At 39.9% G+C, this 23,835-nt stretch overlaps 4 protein-coding genes across 4 annotated transcripts; 2 read left to right on the top strand and 2 right to left on the bottom strand.

Moving 5' to 3' along the window:
* The first annotated feature begins 1,991 nt into the window (after nt 1-1,991).
* Nucleotides 1,992-2,636, top strand: LOC110984584 (adenosine receptor A3-like). The gene has a single exon (XM_087147576.1). The coding sequence runs from the start codon at nt 1,992-1,994 to the stop codon at nt 2,634-2,636; it is 645 nt and encodes a 214-aa protein (XP_087003702.1).
* A 995-nt stretch (nt 2,637-3,631) lies between these two features.
* Nucleotides 3,632-13,285, bottom strand: LOC110984579 (acetyl-coenzyme A transporter 1-like). Its single transcript, XM_022244909.2, has 8 exons — nt 13,006-13,285; nt 10,208-10,993; nt 9,597-9,787; nt 9,009-9,193; nt 8,639-8,762; nt 7,699-7,929; nt 6,843-7,034; nt 3,632-5,331 (listed from the first exon to the last, which is right to left on the bottom strand). The coding sequence occupies exons 2-7, from the start codon at nt 10,941-10,943 to the stop codon at nt 6,870-6,872; spliced, it is 1,632 nt and encodes a 543-aa protein (XP_022100601.2). The 5' UTR covers nt 10,944-10,993; nt 13,006-13,285; the 3' UTR covers nt 3,632-5,331; nt 6,843-6,869.
* Nucleotides 13,286-14,127: 842 nt separating this feature from the next.
* Nucleotides 14,128-18,139, top strand: LOC110984599 (ubiquitin-conjugating enzyme E2 J2-like). The gene is made up of 6 exons (XM_022244939.2): nt 14,128-14,412; nt 15,176-15,329; nt 15,469-15,612; nt 15,931-16,069; nt 16,271-16,351; nt 16,514-18,139. Exons 2-6 carry the CDS (start codon nt 15,211-15,213, stop codon nt 16,754-16,756), a joined length of 726 nt encoding a protein of 241 aa, XP_022100631.1. The 5' UTR covers nt 14,128-14,412; nt 15,176-15,210; the 3' UTR covers nt 16,757-18,139.
* Nucleotides 18,140-18,281: 142 nt separating this feature from the next.
* Nucleotides 18,282-21,453, bottom strand: LOC110984600 (uncharacterized). Its single transcript, XM_022244940.2, has 3 exons — nt 21,205-21,453; nt 19,460-19,584; nt 18,282-18,990 (listed from the first exon to the last, which is right to left on the bottom strand). The coding sequence occupies exons 1-3, from the start codon at nt 21,245-21,247 to the stop codon at nt 18,784-18,786; spliced, it is 375 nt and encodes a 124-aa protein (XP_022100632.1). The 5' UTR covers nt 21,248-21,453; the 3' UTR covers nt 18,282-18,783.
* Nucleotides 21,454-23,835: the final 2,382 nt, after the last annotated feature.

Raw genomic sequence — 23,835 nt, 5'->3', positions numbered from 1 at the left:
CTGTCAATGATTTATCGAAGACATATGATTCCTGTTATGTTCACAATAACATGCTCCATATGCCTCTCACAATGCTACATATGCCTCTCACAATGCTACATATGCCTCTCACATACTGTACCGTGCTGCAGCTCATGATGCATCATATAGAATTTGTCAAATTGAGCATACAAATTGTAAATAGCACCCCCCCACTACAGTGCAATAGACAAACTTGGAGCCGGTACTGGAGAACATCCTTGCTGTCAAGTAGGTCTCCCCACAGGCTTCCACGGCAGTGTCTTATCAGTCATAAATAACCTTACCAGAGTAATACAATGCAAGATGTTAGTACAAATTCAAAACAATTTGGGCTTCTCTTTTTAGTTCAGTTCACACTCTGGCAAAATAGGTGCGAGAGTTGCTCAGGTTGTCCCCCAAGTTAGAGTTAAAGGATTATTCTTATGGACATAGCACTGATCATGTGGTGACAACTTGCAAAATACCAATGACTGACAACTGGAAGCAACAATCACTTATTAATTACTGGACAGTTTTGCCAGGTACCCTGGATATATTTGTGCACAGGTTATCAGGGAAAAGTGATTAGTGGTTGATGTGTCGCTTCAACTTGTCCTCAGCTTAAGAAACTACTTTCTATTGTGCTGATTTTGAAAAAATTGGGTGTATTGTCCTGATGAACGGTCAAAAATACCAGCTCTATTCAAACTGATCCAAACAGACGATGCACGACAGTCCGAACAATCTTGCCTATATTAAATCATATTAGTAGAAATCAAATTTTTCAAAGAATGAAAGCTTCATTTTCGAACTGTCAGACTTAATTTTCACGGCCACCGTACTTCATTTTTGAGTGTTGGTGTTTTAATAATCATAATAAACACTTGTAATTACAAATGGTCCGACGTATTTCTGAAACCACCTGACTTTATTTTTCGACGGCTTAACTGAACTTTCCAGTGCTTTCATTTCCCATTTCATTGATGTGGTGCTGCAAGACAGAGATACTGCCCCACCCCCTTTTCACCCAATTGACCAATCAGAGGGCAGCGTTTTGAGAGACCATGAGAAGGAAATATAGAGGGATTCATGAGGGGAATGTTATGACGCACTTGGTCAACAGGTAAGAGGATTACCAGGTGTTTCATGTAGGGATTACAGAAAAGTTGGTTTATGATTATCATGGGGATGAACACTTTCGAGAAGTTTAAGTTATGATCTCTACCAACGTCAAAACACAAGAAGTGTTATGTTGGTTTGATATATGTGGTAGTGTTGTTTCCATTAACCATATAGTAATCATGAGCCAACTTTTCCATAATCCCTGCTTATTTCACCTGGTAATCCTCTTATTAATCATTGCGTCATATTCCCCTTATAAATCCCTCTACATTTCTTCCACAGGCTCCCACAAAATGCTGGCTTCTGATTGGTCAGTCGGAGTGAAAAGGGACGGGAACAACCTCTACTGCCACTATGCAGCACTACTTGTCTAATTATGCACAAAAGGGGGGGGCAACAGACAAATGTAATCAAACTGTAGAATACTGATCATTGTGTTAATTTGTCAATGCATCTAATGATTGCAACGGACAAGTGTCAGCTCTGGTATGATTGATTACATCACGCAGAGGAGAGTGAAAGAAGTCACTATTACGGTAGACAACAGTTTCAGACCAACTGACAATATGCTATGCAATGTATCATTTGTCCAGAATAACCAGCACAGAGACTGGAGGACTATATTTCAACACCTCTTGGTTTACTGAGCAGACTAGGGAGACACTTGATCAAATAGTCTGATTCACGTCACACCTCATACAGAAGGACGTTGTGCCAGTTTCTTCCTTGTCTTGTTTCATGCAGTGATGTTATGGAATGAAAATTTGCACGTTTCAACAGCAGGATGTGGTTTTGAAGGAGGTCAGTGTTTTATTCACAGGAACTGCTATCTTTTTCAGAAAGCCTGCGAGAACAGAGAGATGATCACCATGACATCAAACTCCACTTTCCCTGGACCAAGTCCTGATGTGCCAACAGTCCAGCCTGACATAGGCATCCCTTACTATGTCGGGGAAACCATCTTAGCCTTCTGTGCATTCCTCAGTAATTCCTTAGTCATTCTTCTCTTTTCCCTGGAACGTAAGCTTCGTGTAACCGTTTCCAATGTTCATCTCATCTCATTGGCTATCAGTGACTTCTGCATGGGCACTGTCGCTATTCCCATTCTCCTAGTAACGTTACAAGGATATCCACATGAGTTCCCTGCCTGCATCACACTTCTCTCTCTTGTTGTCCTGATCGCCATTGCATCTGTCTTTGCCCTGCTCACAATGACATTGGACCGGTATTACTCTATCACACATCCACTGCAGTACAGCGTTAAAGTCACCAAGACCCGTGCATCATTTACAGCATTGCTTGCTTGGTTGTTTGCCTGTCTTCTTGTTCTTCCAATGCCCCTTGGCTGGCACCACAAACCATCCCAACCACAGTGCTTCTTCACTGAAGTTGTCAGCATGCAGTACATGACGTTTATCTTCTTTGTATGTATTCTGACACCGTTTGTTGTTATGTGTACTGTGTACATCAGACTCTACGTCATCATACAGAAGCAGGTATGCACTCCAAACTAATTCTTTATGCCAGACTTGATTTCTGTTTTTTCACATTGCAAAATCTGACAAATTGAATTTTAGCTATTTGAGATTTTTACATTTCATCTTGCTGATCAAGCCATACCCCTTTTAGGATGGTTACTCACACACTGTCACACAGTTCACAAGATTTTTTACATTGATACTGTGGTAAGTTCTGACGAGCTCATGATTTCATTAGGTCCACTGATACATGTAGATAATGTTGCTTTTTCAATACAGCTTAAACAACTACAAGCCATTCATGACACATGTCGACGTCTTCAAGGCCTATCAGTTGGTGAAGAGACTTCAATTGTAGTACAAACGGGTCGGCAATTCCACCTGGACAGGATAGATGAGGGAGGGGCTACCTCACAGACCCCACCCACAGTATCCCACCTTGATAACTTCCATCGTATTAAGCGAGAGATCAAGACAGCTGGTATCTTTGCCTTTCTCATGTTGTTTTTCTTCATATCTTGGATGCCCATATTTGTGGTTGATGTCCTTCTGTATTTCCAAGTTAACATTGACCAAGGAATCATAAACGGGTGCGTGTTGCTTTCGCATGCAAACAGTGCCTTCAATCCTTTGCTTTATACACTCAAAGCAGATTTCAGGGCAGAATTTTGGCGACGCATACGTCATGCATGCTTGACTCATCGTACCACGAATACTGTAGGTCCATTCAAAGACACAAAATCAAATTCACAGCGGTACAATAGATAAAACTTGTTAACTCAACACCTAACCTCTTACTGAAGCAAAGCCTGAAACAATGGACCAAAATGCTTATGAGTGGTACTACAATTTTTTTTTGTACCTCAAATAGTGTCATTTGATTGGTGGAGGACTGCCATATTATCAAGTGTCTGTTATTCCCTACAAGGCGTGGAGGGTGTAAATATCCACGAACTATTGCTGCTATCACAAGGGCCAATAACGTAAGCTGTTTATCTTTGATAAAAATACCACACTTAATTTTCAGTACATTTTACTGATGTATTCTTATACATGTACAGACTTTTAATAGCATATTTTTTCAATTTATAGCAAATGTACATATTCTTTAGCTGGATTATGGAAATGTCAGACTGTGCTGTCACAAAACACACTGAAAGAGAACAAGTGACGAGAAGCTATATTAATTGCTTTTAAAAATTAAAATCATTCCTACCGGACGATTTCAACTAAAAGCAAAAATGCTTTTGGGGGAAAAGAATCAAAGATCAAAAAAATGAATGTAAACTAACAACTCATTACACTTGTCACAATTGTGAAATGGTAATAACAATAATCTATATTGTAAATTGAAATATACACTACTTATGCATCCATTCCTATGTGTAGAACTTGTATTTCAGAACATCTAATGATTTTTTAAATAAATGTACCAGGAGTTGTGATAGTGATTCATCATAAAGTTAGAGAGAGACACAAATAGTAATATCTTAATTGCATCATCTGAATGTAGTATATATGCTTTTTCTTTCTTGTAAAAACGACAATGCTTCAGTCACATTGCACTACTTAAAACTGCACTTGAAGCCTAACGTAACTACAAAATCACTGTCTCATATCATGAATCACCTGACTCACTCCCTGACCAACTGCAATCATCCAAGTCTGACGGGAAGTCAAGAATGGTCTGTGTAATTCATAAATGCCCCTCTGAAAACATGTTGGGCATTTTGGGGAAGTCAGAATTTATTATCTGCAGCTGGCAAAAAAAATTAGCAGGTGCTTTTATGGGAGCCAATTGCTAATGGCTACAACCATTCCCCATAGGGTGCTCTTGACAGCCACAGCCAAGTCAATTCAGACATGGCTCCAGTACAGTGTGAACAATGGATTCTGAGTTCTAACCTGCTCTGAGTAATGATCAGTGTCTGTACTTCAACGTTGAGAAATTACAGTTTTTCATTTTGGGTATGATGGAAGGCTTTTGTATTGTGTTAAACACTGATGAGTAAAATTATTGTAGATTGTCAAATTCAAGTATTAATTCACTTGAAATCTTCCCACATCACATCTGATTTAAAGCCATTTTCCTTTTGCTAAATCTATTAAATTAAAATCATAATAGCGCTTTCAAATATTCAAAAATATCTGTAGATTCACCAGAAGTTGAAGAGGATCCAAAATATAGAAAAGTCTTCATGGAATGGAAAGCCTTATCAAGATATTTTGTTAATAATTTATCCATTTGCACCCAGAAATAAACAAAACATTAATATTACTTAAATCTTCATTGAACATCTTTCATGTGGTCTGTTTGAAGCTGATGTATGTTTTCAGTGGATAAATCAAATGGCTTTACAAATCATTTTCAAGGTCAACATGGAAATTGTCTTTTTTGACCAAGCCCCATACTTGATGGCTTGAAAAAAAAAACAGAAAACGTATCTCACATTGGTTTTGCTTTTACCTTCTTTGCAACTAATCTACAGAATAAGCAACGCACACGCAAACCCCTCAACAATGATTCTACAAGCTTTACTTTATCATAACATGTTCCCAAGGCATAAATTTTCAAAAGTACTCTTAAAGAAATGATGCATGTAGATTTCTGGTTACTACCTGAAAATGGTTACCAGAAATTGAAACTGTCACGTGTCACCTGAAATGGTTTGTCATGTTTTGTCTTGGGATGTAAGACTGGTGCCATGTACCCTGGTACCCATCATCAAGTCTGTAATGAAACGAAATGACATCACATTAACATTTTAACAAGACCAAGAAGTGTCTAATTTATAGGGCTGAGTCAATAAGATTTCTTTTGCTTTTCAATTGAATTTGCTTGAAACAAGCCTCCACAGTGCAATTTCTCTCATTTAAAACAAAAGAAAATTTTCCCTTCCTTTTTATAATTCGCATTCGAATATCAAAATTCAGAAAAATATTTGAATATTTGATAATCGATCATTTACAATTTTCTAATTCATCCCCCTTAACCACTTGCTGCCGGGGAGACTGGTTTCGGAGACATTGTTTTTATATGCATTGCCGGGGTGTAAGAAATCGGACAAAAGAGATGGGTCTTGTAACTAGAGCCTATACTCGGAACAAAAGAGCGGGCTGCTGGGAATTGCCAACATTTTGTCACTTGCCAATAGCAGAGGAAATCTGTCATTTTTTTGACAGATTCTACTGCTGTTTGTAGCATTCAGCACAAGCGGATTACCACCGGGGACAAAAGTGCTCCAGCACTTCAGTGATGAGCGATAAAATACCACTGCATGCTAATGTGGCCCCTATTAAAAAGATGCCAGAAGCACACTGTGCCAGTTTTGGGAACAAAAGAAAATTACATAACAAAAGAAAATTACAATGACAATTTGGGCTCCTTTTACAAGGCGGCAGGCCTGGCTGAAATACTCGGGCATCAATAGATGTTGTTTGTCAGATTAGAGTAGCCACCAGACAGTCATTCGTGTGGGTGTAAACATCCAGTAAAGGAAGTTATGAAATTTTAAAGAATTTTGAAACCAGAAAAAAATGAAACATTACCCATCAACATGGATAAATGGGCCCGGCACAAAGTGGTTAACCACTTCCTGCCGGGGAGCCCAGTTTCGGGCACGGTGTATTTATACGCAGAGCCGGGGTGCCTGGTTTCGGACAAAAGAGCTGGTCTGTGTAACAAAAGACTGTACTCGGAACAAAGGACCTGCTGCTGGAAATTGCCATCATTTTTCGACTTCAATTTTTTATTTTTCGAAGGTAATCCGGCACTATTTTGAAACAGTATACCACTGTTTTGCGCATAGCGCGCCCACGGAGTACCGCGGACAAAAGTGTGGCACAGCGCCACTGCTCGCTAATCCAGCTGCGTATGAAAAGACGCTACTGGCATTCACCGGAACAAAGGAAATTATGCAACACCTCACAATTCTGGGCTCTCTTTTACAGGGCTGCAGGCCTGGGCTGAATACTCAGGCATCAATGAAGGTTACCTGTCAGAATAGAGTAGCCACCAGACAGTCGTTCGTGTGGGTGGAAACGTCCAGTAAATGAACACATGTATTTTTGAAGAATTTTGAAAACGGAAATCTTGAAAAGGTCCCGTCATCTCATCCTGCTTAAGAAATATCCACCCGACAGGTAGAGGTTAATAATATTTTGTTCTACCAGACTTCCCCCAACAAACTTGGTTTAATCGTGTTTATCAGTTTCAGTTCTTGCTACTTGTTGACATCATACCTTCAATATTCAGACCACATGTAACTGTCATTCGTTAGGACACTTCCAGGCATCCTCCTTAAGATCTTGGAGTTGACGGACTTTCTTAGATCTCCATAGTAACCAGGTAAAACCAATGATGAGGCAGGCTACGATTTCAATGTAGTAACCATCAACATCCGTCTCACAATGCCCACCAGCTTCACTACAGACCTAAGAAAGAGGAGTAGACAAATTTGAAGTCTGACAAATTCTGTGTGGTTGGAGAAAAGACTACTTGACGTTTATCACGGCCACTGAAACATTTTCAACAATTGACAAGCTTAAACGGCAACAATACTTGAGTGTGTCAGCTGGACTGACGGACCACAAGCTCCCTGTTGTGGCAGCCCGTATGTGATCGTCAGGCCTGAGTGGCTCTACATCCCCCAGGATGGATAGGAGATGAGTCTGTTAGTCAGCTAATTAAATTTGCATGCAAGATGAAAACAAAGATGCTGATAGAAGTTGGAAAGGAAGGTATCCCTAAATCAACACCACCAGCAGCCCTGTGGGGGGGGGTCAATTTAAGGAATTGCATTGTCTTGAATATTTCCTTTGGTAGGTAGGATTGAAACCATTCACTTCTGTCCTTTTGCAAATATGGCATTTCAGGCAGTCAATCAATGACAAGAGTTGATATTTCAGTCATTAATGGTATGAGACAATTTAAATTTGTCATTCATCAGTCATCCTGCTTACTAAGTACGACAGGTGGAACAAACGTTGTTTATCAGAGCTCAGATGACAAACTTGAAAATGCCACAAGGGACTGGGTAGGCTTAAGGCAAATTCATGGGTGTGACCCACCTCAACAAAAGTCACCATTCAACCTTACCTTGGCCTCTGCCTTGTTATCACAATCAAGCTCTGGTCCTTTATCATGTGATCCACCAATACATGACTTCCAAGTTAGGAAATCCACCAACCACAAAGCGACTGTGACAGGCCAATTGCCTCCCAAGTTCTGTACGGTATTCAGTAACGTCATGTAGGTACCACCAATACGTGGATCGCTGATGCGAGCATTGAATGCCATGGCAGATACAAATATACAGTACAAAGGAATCTGTAGAAAGCACACATATAATGAAATTTGGCTCAGAAATCTCACCATTTTAGTTGCATTTCAGATCTGTTAGTGATATTATATATTGACACTGCTAAACTACTCTCCACCCTGAGCAGAAGTGCGCCCCCAATCGGTAAAAAGATGGGTGCTTATAAGCGGGTTCTTGCACGCGTTCTGCGAGTACGCAAACCATACATGTATATGCCGAAATATATTAGTTACGCATACTCAGCGTGCTCCGCGTCAAAAGTGCATATACTTGCGCGCCTCATGCCGCACCTATGCTGTGAGTACCAAAAAACACAGCCTCTTTTGTTCCGCTCGGAGCAGACAGCCCTTAGAATTTTTGCAAGGTGATTTCCTGAATCCTCCCAAATCGATCACTGTGTAGTAAACCAATACACAATCTTACAATTAACCTTTTGAGAAGCATCACGCCCATTTTAAAGTAAATGTGGCTGGACTTTTAGTTTCCGCTATTCTACAAGTCTCTAAAGACTCTGGGTGAAGTGACAAATGCTGCATATGTTTGAAGATTTTCAATGTTATGTCACTAGCTTCAGCATATTTATATGTTATGTCAGTCAGAATGTTCTCTGCTATATACTCTGTTTCTCAAATGACAATCACCACCGTAAAATGAACCATGCTTTGTCAGCTAAGAATGAGTTGTAAAGCAGCTTCTTTATAAATTCTTCATATTTACCTGATAAACTCCATACGCAATAATGAGGACGGCGTAATAGTACGTAGGAAAGTCACCCGTTGTTGATTTGACATATGGAGTCCACCAAACAATGGTAGAGAATACTATGCCACCTATAAGCAATCTGAGATAAAAGAGACAACTGGCAATGAACTTGTAACATTGACCATTGTGAGGAAAGCTAATGGCTGATTCTTGGTATTTCAACATTCCAAAACATTAAGCCCCTTGGAAAGTATTAGCAGCGAATCTCTTCCTTCCTCAATTCTGTAAAATCTTTCAGATCTCCAAATGGATTCTGAAATATTCTGAAAGATTTAGCATTCTTATCTTGTAGAAGTGCAAACCAGTGCAGCTAGTCATCGCTTACCTAACTGGAATAGCTGATACTAGTAGATCCAGAGGTCTAGGGCCACTGGAATACTTGCTAATGATCCAAGGTAGAATCACCTGCAGAGGGACCATAGGAACAGCAAGTAGAGCCATCTTCTCTCTAGGAACACCTTCTTCTATTAGTTTGAGACCACTTACTGCATCTGCTGCGGCAAATCCTATCTGCAAAGAGAAAATGACAGGCCAAATCACACCAATGCTGTCTATAGCAGTGGCATAGTGAATGTGCTCACGGTCCCAGCCTATGAGCCACAGTGGTAATGTTCAACCAAACTGGACTACCTATCAAGTCTCAAAATTGGCGGCTTATGAGGATGCTGTTGGCCCCCAATGCAAGTCTCATACAGACGGTTCACATGGCTGCCATCTTGCAGGCCAGTGCTTTTGTTCCATAGGATGTGCACAAGGAGGTTTGCCTGCGGGATAAAAGAACTGCCCAGCAGGATGGCTACCATGCAAAGCATCTATATGCACTTGTTACACCTTGAAATACTTGGAATAACATTTGGTCTTTACTTCTAGTTCCATACTTTCACTACTAACAAAATGATGAGAAAAAGCTTACCTTATATGTCAAAGCAAAGGCAATGTAAGATTTGAGAGAAGGTAGCTTCAAAAGTTTGTAGAGCTGTTGATAAGTGCCAAACACACCACAGCTTAATTCATCTTCAGAACTATGGCCAGGTTTCTCTCTCTTGAACAATGCTACCAGAGTGGTGGTGACTAAGAAGACACATGCCCAGAAATACAGGAAATCTGAACAGACAAATATTGAAATCAATTAACATACACGTAGCTCACTTTGGAACTCATGAATTATATTTCAAAGGTACATTTTTGAATATCAAACAAGAACAGTTCATGAAGAAAAGTTGGGGAATGTTAGAGCCATTTTATGACTCCAGCTTCATCTCAAGAACTGGACTAATTTTTCAAAAATTTATGGCTGGCACCTCATGATAAATACTCCCACTATGGCCCAGCATTAAACAATTTCATGCATCTGTGTCAGAATATGGAGCTACACTGAGCAAGTGGGTTTGAACTCACGTTAGAGATGTGGCCAGGAACAATGCCAAGGTTTGAGTTACTCCCAGTCTTTTTTTAAGGATTTCATTTGATATCTATTAGCAGATGACTGTTTATGGAAGAATGTGCGTGTAAGTGACAACTCACCTGACAAAGTGACCACTCCATGAGGTTTGGGTTCTGACCTCAAGTACTTATTGCAAAAATCTGCCGATTCCAAAGCAAGGAATACAACATTGCCCAGGAAATAACCTGCCGTTTGTCCCACAGAATTACAGGTTGATGCATATCCAACATTGCGTCTGGAGAGCATTGTGAGTGCCCAGCCATCCACTGCAATGTCTTGTGTAGCGGCCAGGAAATTCAACATGAAAAATACTGCAGTGAGGAAGTATACATCAACACGAGGAGAGTTTTCACTGGGTTCTACATCACCGAGAATTGTGGGTACATGACTTGACAAAAACAACATGAAGAAACCAATAAGGTATTGAGTAGGCACAAGCCAGGTTTTCCGCCGGCCAAATCTGGGAACGAATAACGAGTCTACAATGGGTGCCCAGATGAGCTTGACACTGAACGGCCAGTAAACAAAACTAAAAATGGCTTGCATGCTGTAGCTGACTTTGCGACTTTGTAACACCAATGGTATACTCCCAGCCAGGCCTAATGGAATGCCTTGCAGAACGTACAGTAACAGGAGAAGCGCGATGTTTCTATAGTCTCCTTTCAAGCCTTCTCCTTCCATTTCAATGTCCATGTCTTCTCTGCTATCAGCTTGCAGGGAATTTTGCTCTGTGCCTCCTCTAGCATAATTAATGTCATTTGTAAAATTTATATTGTTTGCATTATTAGGGCTGGGGTGTCTCTTCCTTGATGACATAGCAATTTCTTGTTTCCAGTGAGTGATGAAGAATTTAAATCTGCAAGTGCCTGTATAAAATGACAAAGAAATCAAATTTAATTTTTTCGTTTAGTTCCCAAGATACTGTTTACTTGTTTCTGGTCCATCATCAGTAACCCTTTGTACGACTTGTACATGAAAACAAATTAAGCTCCAAATGAAGTAGACCCCTCAATGCATGAGAAAGACATGATAATTGAAAGACACTCTCATGTGGAATGCCTCTGTCCAGCAGGTAAAACATACTTTTAAATTTTTGAAAGCAGTGATACCAATTGAATATGATGATGAAGACAAAGACAAAATATACTTTGGGCACTCAAAAAAATTTGGGCAATACACACACTGTACACCGCACATGCTTACATGCACAGGAGTTCCATATGTGGACATAACTTGACACCCTAGGCACAACCATGAGACTGGTCTGAAAAAACTCTGAAGTGTTTGCTGAGTAAATGCTTCGATATTTGCCCTGCTAAATTGGTTTTTTAGGACATGTTGTCACTTTCTGACTGCTTTTAAATAAACCAATTCAAGAGAAAATTAGTGAGGGTATGAGTTCCATATACAAACATTAACATAATCACAATGTAGTTTTCCCTTGCTAAAGTTAATTAGCCATTTCAGACCAGTCAGCGAGTCACAAAGACCCCACTTTTTGTGGGGGGTGTAAGGTTAAAGGAGTCCAGTAGCTAGCCTAGTCCCTATAGGCCTAGACCAGGGGCAATGCTAACAACTGTTGGCAGGTTAGGCAACAGTGTAACAATCATGTCCATCAATATCTTTCAGTCACAACTACAGCATACCCGGCTATTCACATTGGATAAACTCACAGAGGGACTCGTAGTCGTACCCAGCCCCAGAAATGTGTGTGTGGGGTCTAAAATGTCCAATGTCCACCCTGCTCCTAGGTTCGTGGGAGCAGCATGGTGGGAGCAGGACGGACGTCATGTCGGGCCCTACTTCCAGAATGGTTTAGTTTATACAAACCTCAGCATTATAGATAGCCATGTACAAACTCCCATAAATACATTTTGGCTGTTTTGATTGTGCCAACTTTCTCTTCCATCACAGCTATTTGACCACAGCCCAGATGAAAGCTGCACTGTGATTGGTCCAATTTTCTTCCATTCCAATGACCAATCACAGCTCAGCTTTCAATTTAAGTTTCATTTGGATGGGGTCAGGAAAACAAAAGGAAAAGATAGGAGCTGTGTTGCGATTGGTCAAGTCATCACACAGCTGACAGTTATTGAGAGTACATGCTGCTGATTTTCTGTAGTGTGGATGGGCAAAATGCTCCAGAATTTCACCATTTTAATGAGGACCTAAGGTGAATAAACCTCCCCATCTGACATCTAACTTTACCAAGAAGGCATGTATGAAATTGGGTTGCACAAATAGCTGTGATGGAAGAGTAAATTGGCACAATCAAAACAGCCAAAATGTGTTTATGGGAGTTTTGTATTACTGGGTTTGTTATAAACCTTGTACAGATCCAGAAGTAGTCGGACCCAACAATTCTGAGGGACTCTATAAGGGACTCTGGCTGACCTTCCACAACAAACATACCTACATCACTCATTATTGTTACGCCCCAACTATAGCATAAGTCCCAACTATAGTTGGGACAGTCCCAACTGTAGTGCTGCAGTTGGGCTGGCCCAACTATTGTTGACCAATGTCTGTGGGAAATGTCTCAACATTATCCAAGTCAATGTGTCTGACACTTGACACAATTCATCAAAAATGTGGCACTTAGCCCTAGTATGACCAATGACATGACATTTGTAAACAATATGACTTTGGCACATGCTGGGCACATCATGCACACAGGACCTCTCTGCTGTAGTTGGGCCGGCCCAACTGTAGCACTCTAGTTGGGACGGGCCCAACTATAATTGGGACGGGCCCAACTATAATTGGGACGGGCCCAACTAAAGTTGGGACTGATGCTGTAGTTGGGGCGTAACAATATGATGAATCCTCGGGCCCCCTAAAATCTACGCAGTACTAACTACTAAGTACACGCACTCACCTTGCAGTTCACGTTGTGCGGACGCTTTCCTGTTCACCTTACAATCTGACAATGCAACTCAAACTTCAAACATGTCAAATAAAAATGTTTGAGTTCTTATTCCTCCATGGATAAAGTAACGGGAAGTAACCAGTGACTCAGAGAAATTGTCTGAATTTTCAATCCGTAGCCTTTTTCAAACAAACAACAAACTCGGCTTGCCTTTCGATGCCCAGCGGCAGAGCTCAACAACAACGCGAATTTGGCACGGGGAACAGCTGCTACAGCATGCTAGTGCATCAGCTGCAGCCACATGATGCATGCATTGCATAAAGCATGCGCATGCGTATGGGGATCGTACGCGAAAAGGTCGTAAATAAAGGCCACGTATCATTTTCAACCTCGTCTTCATTTTGGATCACCTTGCAAATACGCTTGAAGATTATTGATGTAATAAAAACGACGGGGTGGAGCATGACCAAAGATCGCGCAGCTAGCTTTTAGCTAGCTTTCTTTGGGCGCGGGCATGACCGTACAAATTTCTGGCACTTTGAGGCCCAGGAGGAGGCTGAGGAATAGATCATAGTGCCTCGGTTTTGTGGATTAAAAGTTTTCTTTCTCTTTCCTTTTCCCTGTGATATACTTTACACATAAAGATATATATTATTTTAAAACAATAAAGGTTTTATCCTTTCATTTTCACGTTCATGTCACAAATAATTTATTTTTAACTTTCGTTTTCATCATGTTCATGTAGTAGGCCTAGGCCTACAGTTGTTTTGTTTCTCCAACAGGAAATGGAGAAATTTGTTGAAAAGAGTCTAGAATGTTCCACGAAGCTTGACGTGAATATTCCATAACTTGGCCAAACAGGACGCATGTCACAAGACATGTCAAGGAAAGTGAGAGGAGCGTGATGAAATGCATGATTTACATGTACACCTAGCCTTCCCTCAACTTAACCAGTGCAGTATACATATATATATACAGTCTAGTTGCAGTCTGCAGCTAGTACGCCCTCAGCGTTGTCACTAAGAGTATCAGGCCTGCTTGCGCTACAAGTGACTAGGCGAACCCTGAAGAAAAGGTTGTTAATCACTGTGGGGTTGGCGCATTACCGGACTCGTTCTCAAATACACTATGGAGTGAACCAGCTTGTGAATTGTTGACACAGCCTAGCCTAGCATTGTTGTAGCAGTAACGTTAGAGCATTTTAAGGAAATAACTGTTAAATTCATACTCAAATGAAGCATACTTGATGTCGTTCTTTTTTATAGGAACATCACTGTGGTATTAAGTAGATGGAGGAGTAACTGTTTCCAGGAATTCTTCAAATTTTCTGAGAGAGACCGGTTTTGTCTGACGTCTGTGACACAACTGACAAACCACGTCCACAAGGTTCCCGTCCGGCGTCCACAACAGTGTATGGTAAGCCACTGCCACTCTGCCAGTAGATAGTGCCAACGCCAGAGTGCCAATGCCATGACCTTGTACGTCTTAAGCCAAGAATTATGCATAAAATTACAACTACAAGCAAGCTTTGCCTCAGTGTTCACAAATGTAGTCCTCGCATATATGTAGGGTCACTTTTTACAAGTCTGTAATCATGGTAAGTATTAACATGACACTAACCAAACTGATACAGCGAGAACTAGCATTTTTAGGCCCCCAACTACATCCCAATGATGCCAACTTAAATGGTTAAATAAATGGTAGCCTGCTCTGCATGTAGGCCTGAATTGATACAGGTGGTCAGTCAGGTTAGAAATTCGTCAACATTGTGTTACTTTGCCAGAAATTCACATGCAGGCGATGATTGAATTAACCACCCCTTTTGACCCACTCACAAAGTACATTCTAAAAATGAAACACCAAAACAATGGTTTCAGTGCTGGACACAATAGTATTTTGGAATTTTTGAAAATTGTATATGACCTAGCCCTAGAACTTTGGTATTCGGTGCCTTCTCTGCTTGTCTAAACGGCGGAGTGCTCATTGAACCCGATGCCAAAGTCTTCTGGCCATAGTTGGCCGCATTACCCTCCCCCAACATACAGACAGTGTGTAGTTTTCTGAAAAGGAGGATTTGATAATGAGGCTCCTAACTGTATTCGTGCACCGATATTTATCCTACATATTTTTTAGCTTATTTGAGATGTTATAATCAGTGCACATAGTTTGCTTTTGTCAGGTTCTGAGTGTGTAGTGAAAGATACTGCAGAGAGAATGAGCAAGCGAGTTAGCACAACAGCTACAGCAAGGTTGAAGCAAGATTACGTGAGAATCAAGAAAGACCCTGTGCCTTATGTGACAGCAACGCCTCTCCCATCCAACATTTTAGAATGGCAAGTCACCAACAGTTCATCAGCATGAATAAAGTAGAAAAAGGGTTTATCTTCAATGTAACCCTGTGCTAAGAAAATGCAATAATCAGAATGTTTCCTCGGTTGAGTTTGTCAACTTTGTGATTTTGTTTTGTTAAAGGCACTACTTGGTGAGAGGGCCAGAAGGAACACCGTATGAAGGCGGCTTGTATCACGGCAAACTAGTCTTCCCCAGAGAATTTCCATTTAAACCGCCAAGTATCTACATGATTACACCTAATGGAAGATTCAAGTGTAATACAAGGTGAAAAATTGTTTTGCATGTGTCATATCTATAGATGAACAGTGGAATCCATCAGTATTTTACAACAGCAGAATTCGAAGCCTGTTGAGTTCAACAAAATCCCACATTAGCAGTATTGGGCTCAAGTTTTGAAATAAAACAGAAACAAAGTTCAAAATGTGAAGCGTGTTAAATCAGCGTTGCAAATGTTTCTTTTGTTTAGAGGAAATTGAAAATACCTCATATCAAATCGTTTTGGATTAAGCACGTGGAAAAACAGGACGGTGGAAAAGTAAGTAGAAGTCAGGAGATCATCACTTTGTCTCACATTTTTCACAGGTTATGTTTGTCTATAAGTGACTTTCATCCTGATACTTGGAATCCAGCATGGTCTGTATCCACCATTCTAACTGGTCTCCTTAGCTTTATGGTGGAAAAGAACCCAACACTTGGCAGTATAGAAACATCTGATTATACAGTAAGTCGTTGAAAGTGACCATATTCTACACCGTTGTAAAAATTTAAATGTTTCCGTACTCTAAGTGGAATTTTTCTCTTTGTGTTGTGGTTGATTGTGTTATTCATTGTATGTGTAGAAAATGCTGTGAAAGATTACGAAGGTTTCTGCTGAATGTGATTCATTGAAATATGTGACCACTTTCTTTTTTTTTTTCTATAGAAAAGACAACTAGCTGTCCAGAGTGGCCCATTTAACGTCAAGAATCAAACGTTTTGCGAATTGTTTCCTGAGGTTGCATTGGTGAGTATTTTGTCTGAAAAGGGTGTAACGGACTGATAGTGGCAATCAGTAATCACGAGTTTGTGGGTGAGAAAGTATCTAATATCTTTTTCCCCAATACATTTGCAACTGCTGTGAAAGTTGTCCTGCTAACATGTATTAATTTTGCTGTTCTACCATTAGGAAGTAAGAGAAGCCATCAGGAAGAGGGAAGAAGAGATCAGAGCAAGCACAGAATCCACCTTGTTAACTGGTCAGTCCTCAAGACAAGCAAACAACCAAGATGGACAGCTACCATTGGGCCATCAAGGGCACCAAGGCATTGTGGGAAGCACGCTAGCCAATGTGCTTGTCATTGTTGGCTTTGCTGCTTTTGCTTACACCGTCAAATATGTACTGAAAAGCATTGCACACACGGAGGAATGATCGTGTATGTTTTGAGGTGTGAAAGCCAACCGTATGTTTTAAGTGTGTCTCATTCCTTGATATATGACAGCTAATATGACATGGTTTGTTCAACTTTTTCTACTCCTCTCTTGTTTTCTGGATACTGGTACTGAGCCACTGATCAATCGAGGTATAGTATGAGAATATCTACCATTTTGACGTGAAGTAAATTTTTGCCTGACCCTATCAGGTCAATAAAGTATTTCCTTAGAGCAGCACAACTTTTTGAGGAATATGCAGCTTCACAGATACTACCATACAGTGCTACAAAAATGTCATAGGTAACCTGCTCTTATGCGTTCCCATTTGACTTAAACTATATGTTGAAAGCGAATCATGGTACTCTGTCCAGCTTAGGGACACATTCATCACTTTCTCATTGGTTGGATTTGAACCCACTTTTTTTATTTTACCAGCCACTGCAAAAAATCAAGTCTGCACCAAACTACTTGACTATGACTTTGCCTTATGTTCATCGTAATACTGTGGGTGAAATGTCCGGCACTTGGAAAAGATTTTGCATACTTGGAACAAATCGTGTAATTTTGTGCGAATTCCACAAAAAGTAAGCAACTCTTTTTCCCTGGCAGAGGGTTATGATTTGTTGCCCTATATTTCTGAGAATGTTACGTGAGCTACATTCTTGGATGAAATTTTTGTTGTCAGCTGGGTTGTTTTTCTTTCTCAGTGACACAACTTTCAGTTTTCCATACCCCCACATATGGTTTTTCAGAAAATGTTGCAAATTTGATTACATCAGAAACTTCAACAATCTTGCTTCATATATATGTTGTAAGGGGTTTTATATTAAAAGAGTTAATCATATTGTGGAATGCCCCTCAAGACATGTGATTCATTGTAATCAAGACCTACACAATATAGTTCAGTTTACTAATATAAATTTTAAACTCTTTTTGTAATTGGCTTTAGTGGCTTATTACGTTCTAGTTATTTCATTTTACACAAAATGACTAAGCAGGTATACACAAAACACTTAGTTATTTTAGATGTTCATTTACTACTCTACCATGAATGACAGTGCACAACCTTTTTAATGTTTTTTTCCATACGATGTCAGACATACTTCATTGATTTTCCACTCTCCTTTCATATGGAAATCCGCACAATATTTTTATATTGTGGTGAAAACACAAAGGAATTTTTTCTTTTTTGCTGGTGTTTTTATAGTCAAATCAGGACTTCTGAATATTTTGGTTGTAGCGGAAAGTTTTCCAATTTTTGTATAAACATGTAAATTAGTAGATGCTATTGAAGCGTAGATAAATGAGAATACGTGTACAAATAAATAGAAAATGAATAAAATGATTGAAGTACTCCAGTATGGATGATCATTGCTGAAAATAGGGCTTTCCTATTGTCTGTTCTGTTTAATCGAAATGTTTTAGATCTCAAGGCTGAAGCTGAGGAGTGCGTTTCTTTTTCCTGTTCTAGCTCCATTCTTAAAACTGATACAATACTATACAGAGACATGTACAAAGACAGATTTTCTTCAAGCAGAATTTATTTCAACTAATTAAAGCAGAAACTGTCATAGAATCATTTTGTTGACACAAGTAATTGAAAAAATGCCTTTAAATTGTTTTTTTTTTTCAGGAGTCAGAGGAAGTGAATCAGTATTTTTAACGGCACAGCCAAACTCGGTTTTTTCCTGCAAGGTATACAGAAACCAAAAGTATTTTTTTCTATTATTCAAATATTTAACTGTCATTCAGATGAGCAATCTTCATTTGACAGGTTCAATGGCACCATTCATTCCAAATATGAAACACATTGTCTTTAATTTCAAACCAAAAGTTAAAACTTCTTTTTTTTATTTTTGGGGCTTGGTATTTGACAGCTGAACATGTACTGAACAAACCAACCTTATGAGATTTGAAATATTTTAATACCCTGTTGGTAATTTAGAAATAAGTAATTTTAGAAGGTTAAGAACCATGAGAACCCTTTTAGAACTTGTTAGAAATTACAATCAGGTAAAGTTGTTGCTAAGCATAGAGCTTCAGAACTGCTGTAACCATAGCGATGATCATCATCAGATTGTAGTTGATTGTTCCTGCGCCATTGCAGAGGTTTCCCTGGCAACAGTATGTGCACCCCTCAATGCCGAGCAAAGAGATGCATGCCGCAGAGCAGGCTTCGGCACAGCTACGGCTGATTGATGTCACCTCCCCACTGATCTTGGATACAACTTTCTGAAAATAGTAACAAAATTTAAGACTAGTTTCAGGTTCTTTTAGGGGACTGTTGAATGTAATATTTGACAAAACACCTGACAACCTATTGTGGGGTGTTTCTAATTTATACTTAATGAGTCTTAGTACATATTGTCATGGTCACTTGTAAATCTTTCACAAGGTTAAGATGTTGTAATTTACCTTGAGGGGTTAGCAGTTTTGGAAAAAGAAAGGGTCATTTTCTTTTGAATAATTCAACAGTACATTTATAAGATTTTATTTTGGACTTTGTATATTGCAGGGATGTGAGAATTCAGCTTTTTAGCTGATTTCAGCTTTTTTGTTTGGAGTTGACCCTGAATTTCAGCTTTTTTTGTACACCCGGTCGGTACAAAAGTATTAGAACTTTTAACATTTCAGCTTTTTGATAGCTGTTTTCAGCTTTGATCTTGACTGGCCACTCAAACCCCTGATATTGGCATATTACCAAGCAGTAAGTCCCTTCACAGGTTTCTGTTGAGTTGTTAGAGCTGTTGAAGGGATCCTTACATTCCTCACCCATTGCTGATGGTACATAGCTACAGAGATAGCACTCTGCAGCAGACAGGCTACCTGTGGAGCATATGGCAGACAGCAAGATATGTTTGAAAAATGAGGAGAATCTGAGCTGCCCAAGTGTAGACACTATCGTGGTGTTAGCCTAGGCTTGTATGTGATTTATGACGCAATTGACCCAGGCCTACGGGAAAAAATATTAGAGGCCTAGCCCTACGTCCACCTTGGTGTTTGTAGGCCTGAAATGATAGTCTAAATGCAGAGGACACCTGATGATTTTGTCGTGCAGTACACAAGTTCTCAAACAAGTAGGGCCTAGCCCTACCACCTAAACTTAACATGGATAGGCCTAGGCCACTCAGGCATAGGCCTGGGAATTATTGTACTTTGTTGGCCTGGACCCTGGGTCCTGTGGGGGTCCAAATCTACCTGCAAGCAGCTATCAGGCCATGAGATTAAGCCTGGCCTAGGGCTAGGGGCAGGGCCTAGGTCAGTAAAAGACCTAGGCCCCCTCGTGCTGTACTGCAGCCTAGGCTTTATCATCTTCACAGGGATTGTATACTTGGGACCCACCAGTTTTTTGTCATTAATCTTGTAAACTAGTCGGTCCCTACCAAAAAACACAGGCAATGCTCTCTTTATTGCGCTGACTCTATTTTCTGCCGAAGTTTCAAATTGTAAATTGTGAGAAAATTTGACTTTCTTACTGATGAACCAACCATGCATGTACCATGTGTTAAAACACAGCTTTCCCTCATATCCTAATTCAATTAATACACTGCCCTTTTTTGACATCATTCCTACATTAATTTTGGATTTTTTGCCCTGCCTTTCCAAAGTAAACGTGGAACTGGTCAGTCATAGGCCCTAGGTCCTGAATCACTAACATTAGACCCTTATACTTACAGGCTAGGCTTATTTAAGATGCTCAAAACGTATGTTTTTTAGCCTAACCAACCGTGCCGACAAACCCAAGATGACATGCCTAATGCCGTAAGTTAACGATAGAAGTTAAGGCCTAGGTTAACATTCAAATCCAGGACAGTATAAAGGGACATGAATAAATATGAGCTAGGGTGCTGTTTATTTGGAAACTCATTTTCTTAAAGGAAACTATGATTAAAATTCGTCTGTTTTTGCATGATGTAGGCTAGCTCCTCTATTTAATTTCCAATTTCAAAAATGTTGAAATTCAAAGGAGGCTAGGCCTAGGCCCTAGGCCTCTAGAGGCTAAAGCCAGCATTTGATTCATTGAAATATGGCAGAAATAAGAACGATTTTACAAAAACATAGGCTAAATCAACAAAATAATCACAGCTTGCTCTGCACTTAGATGTGTAGTAGTAGGGTCTACTAGTAGGCCTATAGGGCCTAGGCCTAGGTGGACTTCTGCTTTGCGTCTTGGTCCAACTCTACGTGCCAATACCCGGATGATAAATCCAAAGTCCCTAACATCTCAAAACCTCCCCACTTAATATCGAATTTTCTTTGCTTTGCAGAGTCCAATGGAATCCAAATTTATATCAAAATATTTCTTACGATATCCTCTTCACATGCTTTAAGATACATTTAACATCAAAATTAAAACAAAAATATTTCAGAAATTTATGACTAGCCTCCAGGGCCTTGCCATGCTTGGCCTTTGCAACATTTGAGATTTTTTTACATTCTTCTTACCAACTGAGGCCAAAAGAATCCCAGCGATCAACAAAAGCTTCATGATAATGCCACACTAAATAGGACAATAGCACAGACTCAGTCGCTCCAAAATGATGAAACTAGCATGAGATGACCAGCATGACTTAGACAAGATTGTAACTGTTACAGGGAAATCCAGCCAGCACAACACCAGTATTTTGTCTTGTTTGTACGCGCGGTACTACTACACTCGTCGTCGTCGCGTTATGCGCGGCCGGCCGGGCGTAGTTTACGTTGGTATCCAGCATAGTAGAAGATGGACACTACACTCTTACGAATTACATGACTGGCATTTTCGCGCCCGCGTTCATGAAATGCTGACGTTTCATTGGTCCAAACTTTTGGGTAGAATAACTGATATTAATACTCAAGACAGTAGAGGGCGCTACGACGTACAATCTGAGGAAAAAACATGGAATACGAGAAATGTGGAAGGGATGCGTAGCACCGTGATCAAAATATCGATGAGAATATGATATAAAATCAGTGCTCTGAAATATGTGATTGCCGAGCTTTTGGTAACTGAGTACAATCTGCTTGCCCTGAAGAAGGTACTCAGTTATGGAATACGAGAAGCTAGCTTTGAAGACGAATACGGTACATAAAGCCAGAAAGTCAGCCAAGAAGAAGAGTGCATCTGCAGGCTTGTGGCTTCCAAAGCCACACTCGTTTTTTCCCGCCAAGGGTCGGTTCACCTTTACACAAAGTGGTCATTCCCATAACGAATGACGGCCTTATGTTTTTTAAACATAGAAAAGAAGTCAATTAATTCCCTGGCCAATCTTGCAGGTTGTTCATATAATTTCCCAAACAATATTTGTTCATAATGTATACAGTTATTCGAAATCTTTTTCCCCTAAATATTTACGTGACCTGGAAGACTAACCGTTACATTTTGTCAGACTAAAAATCACAGTCCAGAGTATTTTGATGAGTCCAGCGGCCACTTTCTTTAATATTTTCTATGTGTGATTATAATAGCTGTTTATGTTTGTAACCACAGTGTTCAGGAATTGGTACTCCAAAATAATCTAATAGTTGCTCTTTTGTAATGCATATAGCTCTTTCTGTATTTGCTCGCCATGCCAACTATCATTCTTGAGTTGTAATGTTTTGATTGTGTTTATTTTAGTCTTGGTGATGCGATTTGGGGATTCCATTCACGTTTACAGACATTCAAGTCTGAGCGCATGGAAAACCACTTGAACTTTGAAGCATTGTAGGCGGCCTGTGCTTGACCCTCGGGCGGAAACCAGTATTCAAAATTTGGTTCCCGCCTCATGTTCGAAATCAAAACTAGCTTAGGGACAGAAAGCAAATTACCTGACTCAATCTCTAAGTAGTTATGGTTTCCGGGGTTTTTTTGTTTTTGTTTTTTGGGGTTTTTTTTTTACATAGACGTGTTTATATAAGAATAATTTTAACCGCTTTTATGTTCAGATTTAATTCAAATCCCGTCCTATATTTACCCTTTTAAAATCTTAGTTTTATAATTTCAGGGCTCCAATGGAAATCAGCTTCGGCTGTTTGGATTTACCCTGGGTGAATAAAAGAAAAATAATTTTAAAAAACAATCCTGAGACTATTTCTTAATTTCCTCATATTTAAACTTCGTTTTGAAAAAACCTCTTTGTTGTCTTAACCATACAGCCTTTATAAGAAGCCGGACTTAATTGCTTGGCAGGGCTTGGTCACTGGTCATGCGCCTGGGAAGGCCAAAGTGAAATGAGCCCGTCTTTTATTTCTGAGGTTAGCCCCTCTTGTTGTGCATTTTTAACCTTCGTGAATTTGTTGCTAATGTCTGTTGATATGAAGTTATTTTGACAGAATTTCACAAAACTTAGACATACCATGGTCACGAACACAGCTTGGCAAACAAAAAAAGGAAGAAAACAATCGTGTTATTGTCTCTTATACGCACGCACTAGAGTTCATGATCACTACATGTAAAAATTTCAAAAAAAATTCTAAAAACAAAACCCAATGTCGAAATGGATTGAAACTTTACAAATATTGTCATAACTTTCGTAGTAAGAGCCGGGATTTAGACGGATCCATCCCAAGGAAGCTGAGATCTTACTGAATCGGGATCCGCCTGCATGTCATGCTGTCAACTTATAAGCAGCCGCCCTGAGAGGGTAAAAGAGCGCCACCAAAATCTAATGATCCAGCCCGTCACGCGCGTCAAGTACCCTCGGCGGAACTTTTCTTGCCTACCCTTTCAACACCTAAAATAAAAGCTTTGTCCCTTTGAAACCCAGAAACTGCAGGAATCGTTGTAGTTTCTATTATTACATTTTAAAAGGTTACCTGCAAGGGATTTCGAAGAAGGAAGGACATAACACCAGAACTGGCACAACCATTTGCAATGGCGTGCATTTCTCTGTAACAACAAGGTTACCGTTAACCGTACGCACCTGTACAACAGTTTGTATTAATTTAATTAATATAAATTGACAGAGCTTAAGGTCACCTGGGGTCTTAACCGGTCCGTAATATTAACGTTTCTCTTAGAGTACAGTGCAATAACCTCTGAAACTAGTGCTAGCAGTATGTGTGGGAAAAGTGCTTGCCGCCACTTCAGTGAATGACTGTGACGTAAGAAGGAAG

Source organism: Acanthaster planci, linkage group LG16 (genome assembly GCF_054643075.1).
Source record: "Acanthaster planci isolate LZ-2023a linkage group LG16, COTS_SCS, whole genome shotgun sequence".
NCBI classification, from domain to species: Eukaryota; Metazoa; Echinodermata; class Asteroidea; order Valvatida; family Acanthasteridae; genus Acanthaster; species Acanthaster planci.
The sequence above is the reverse complement of the archived record's forward strand: the minus strand, read 5'-3'. Positions and strand labels throughout refer to the sequence as shown.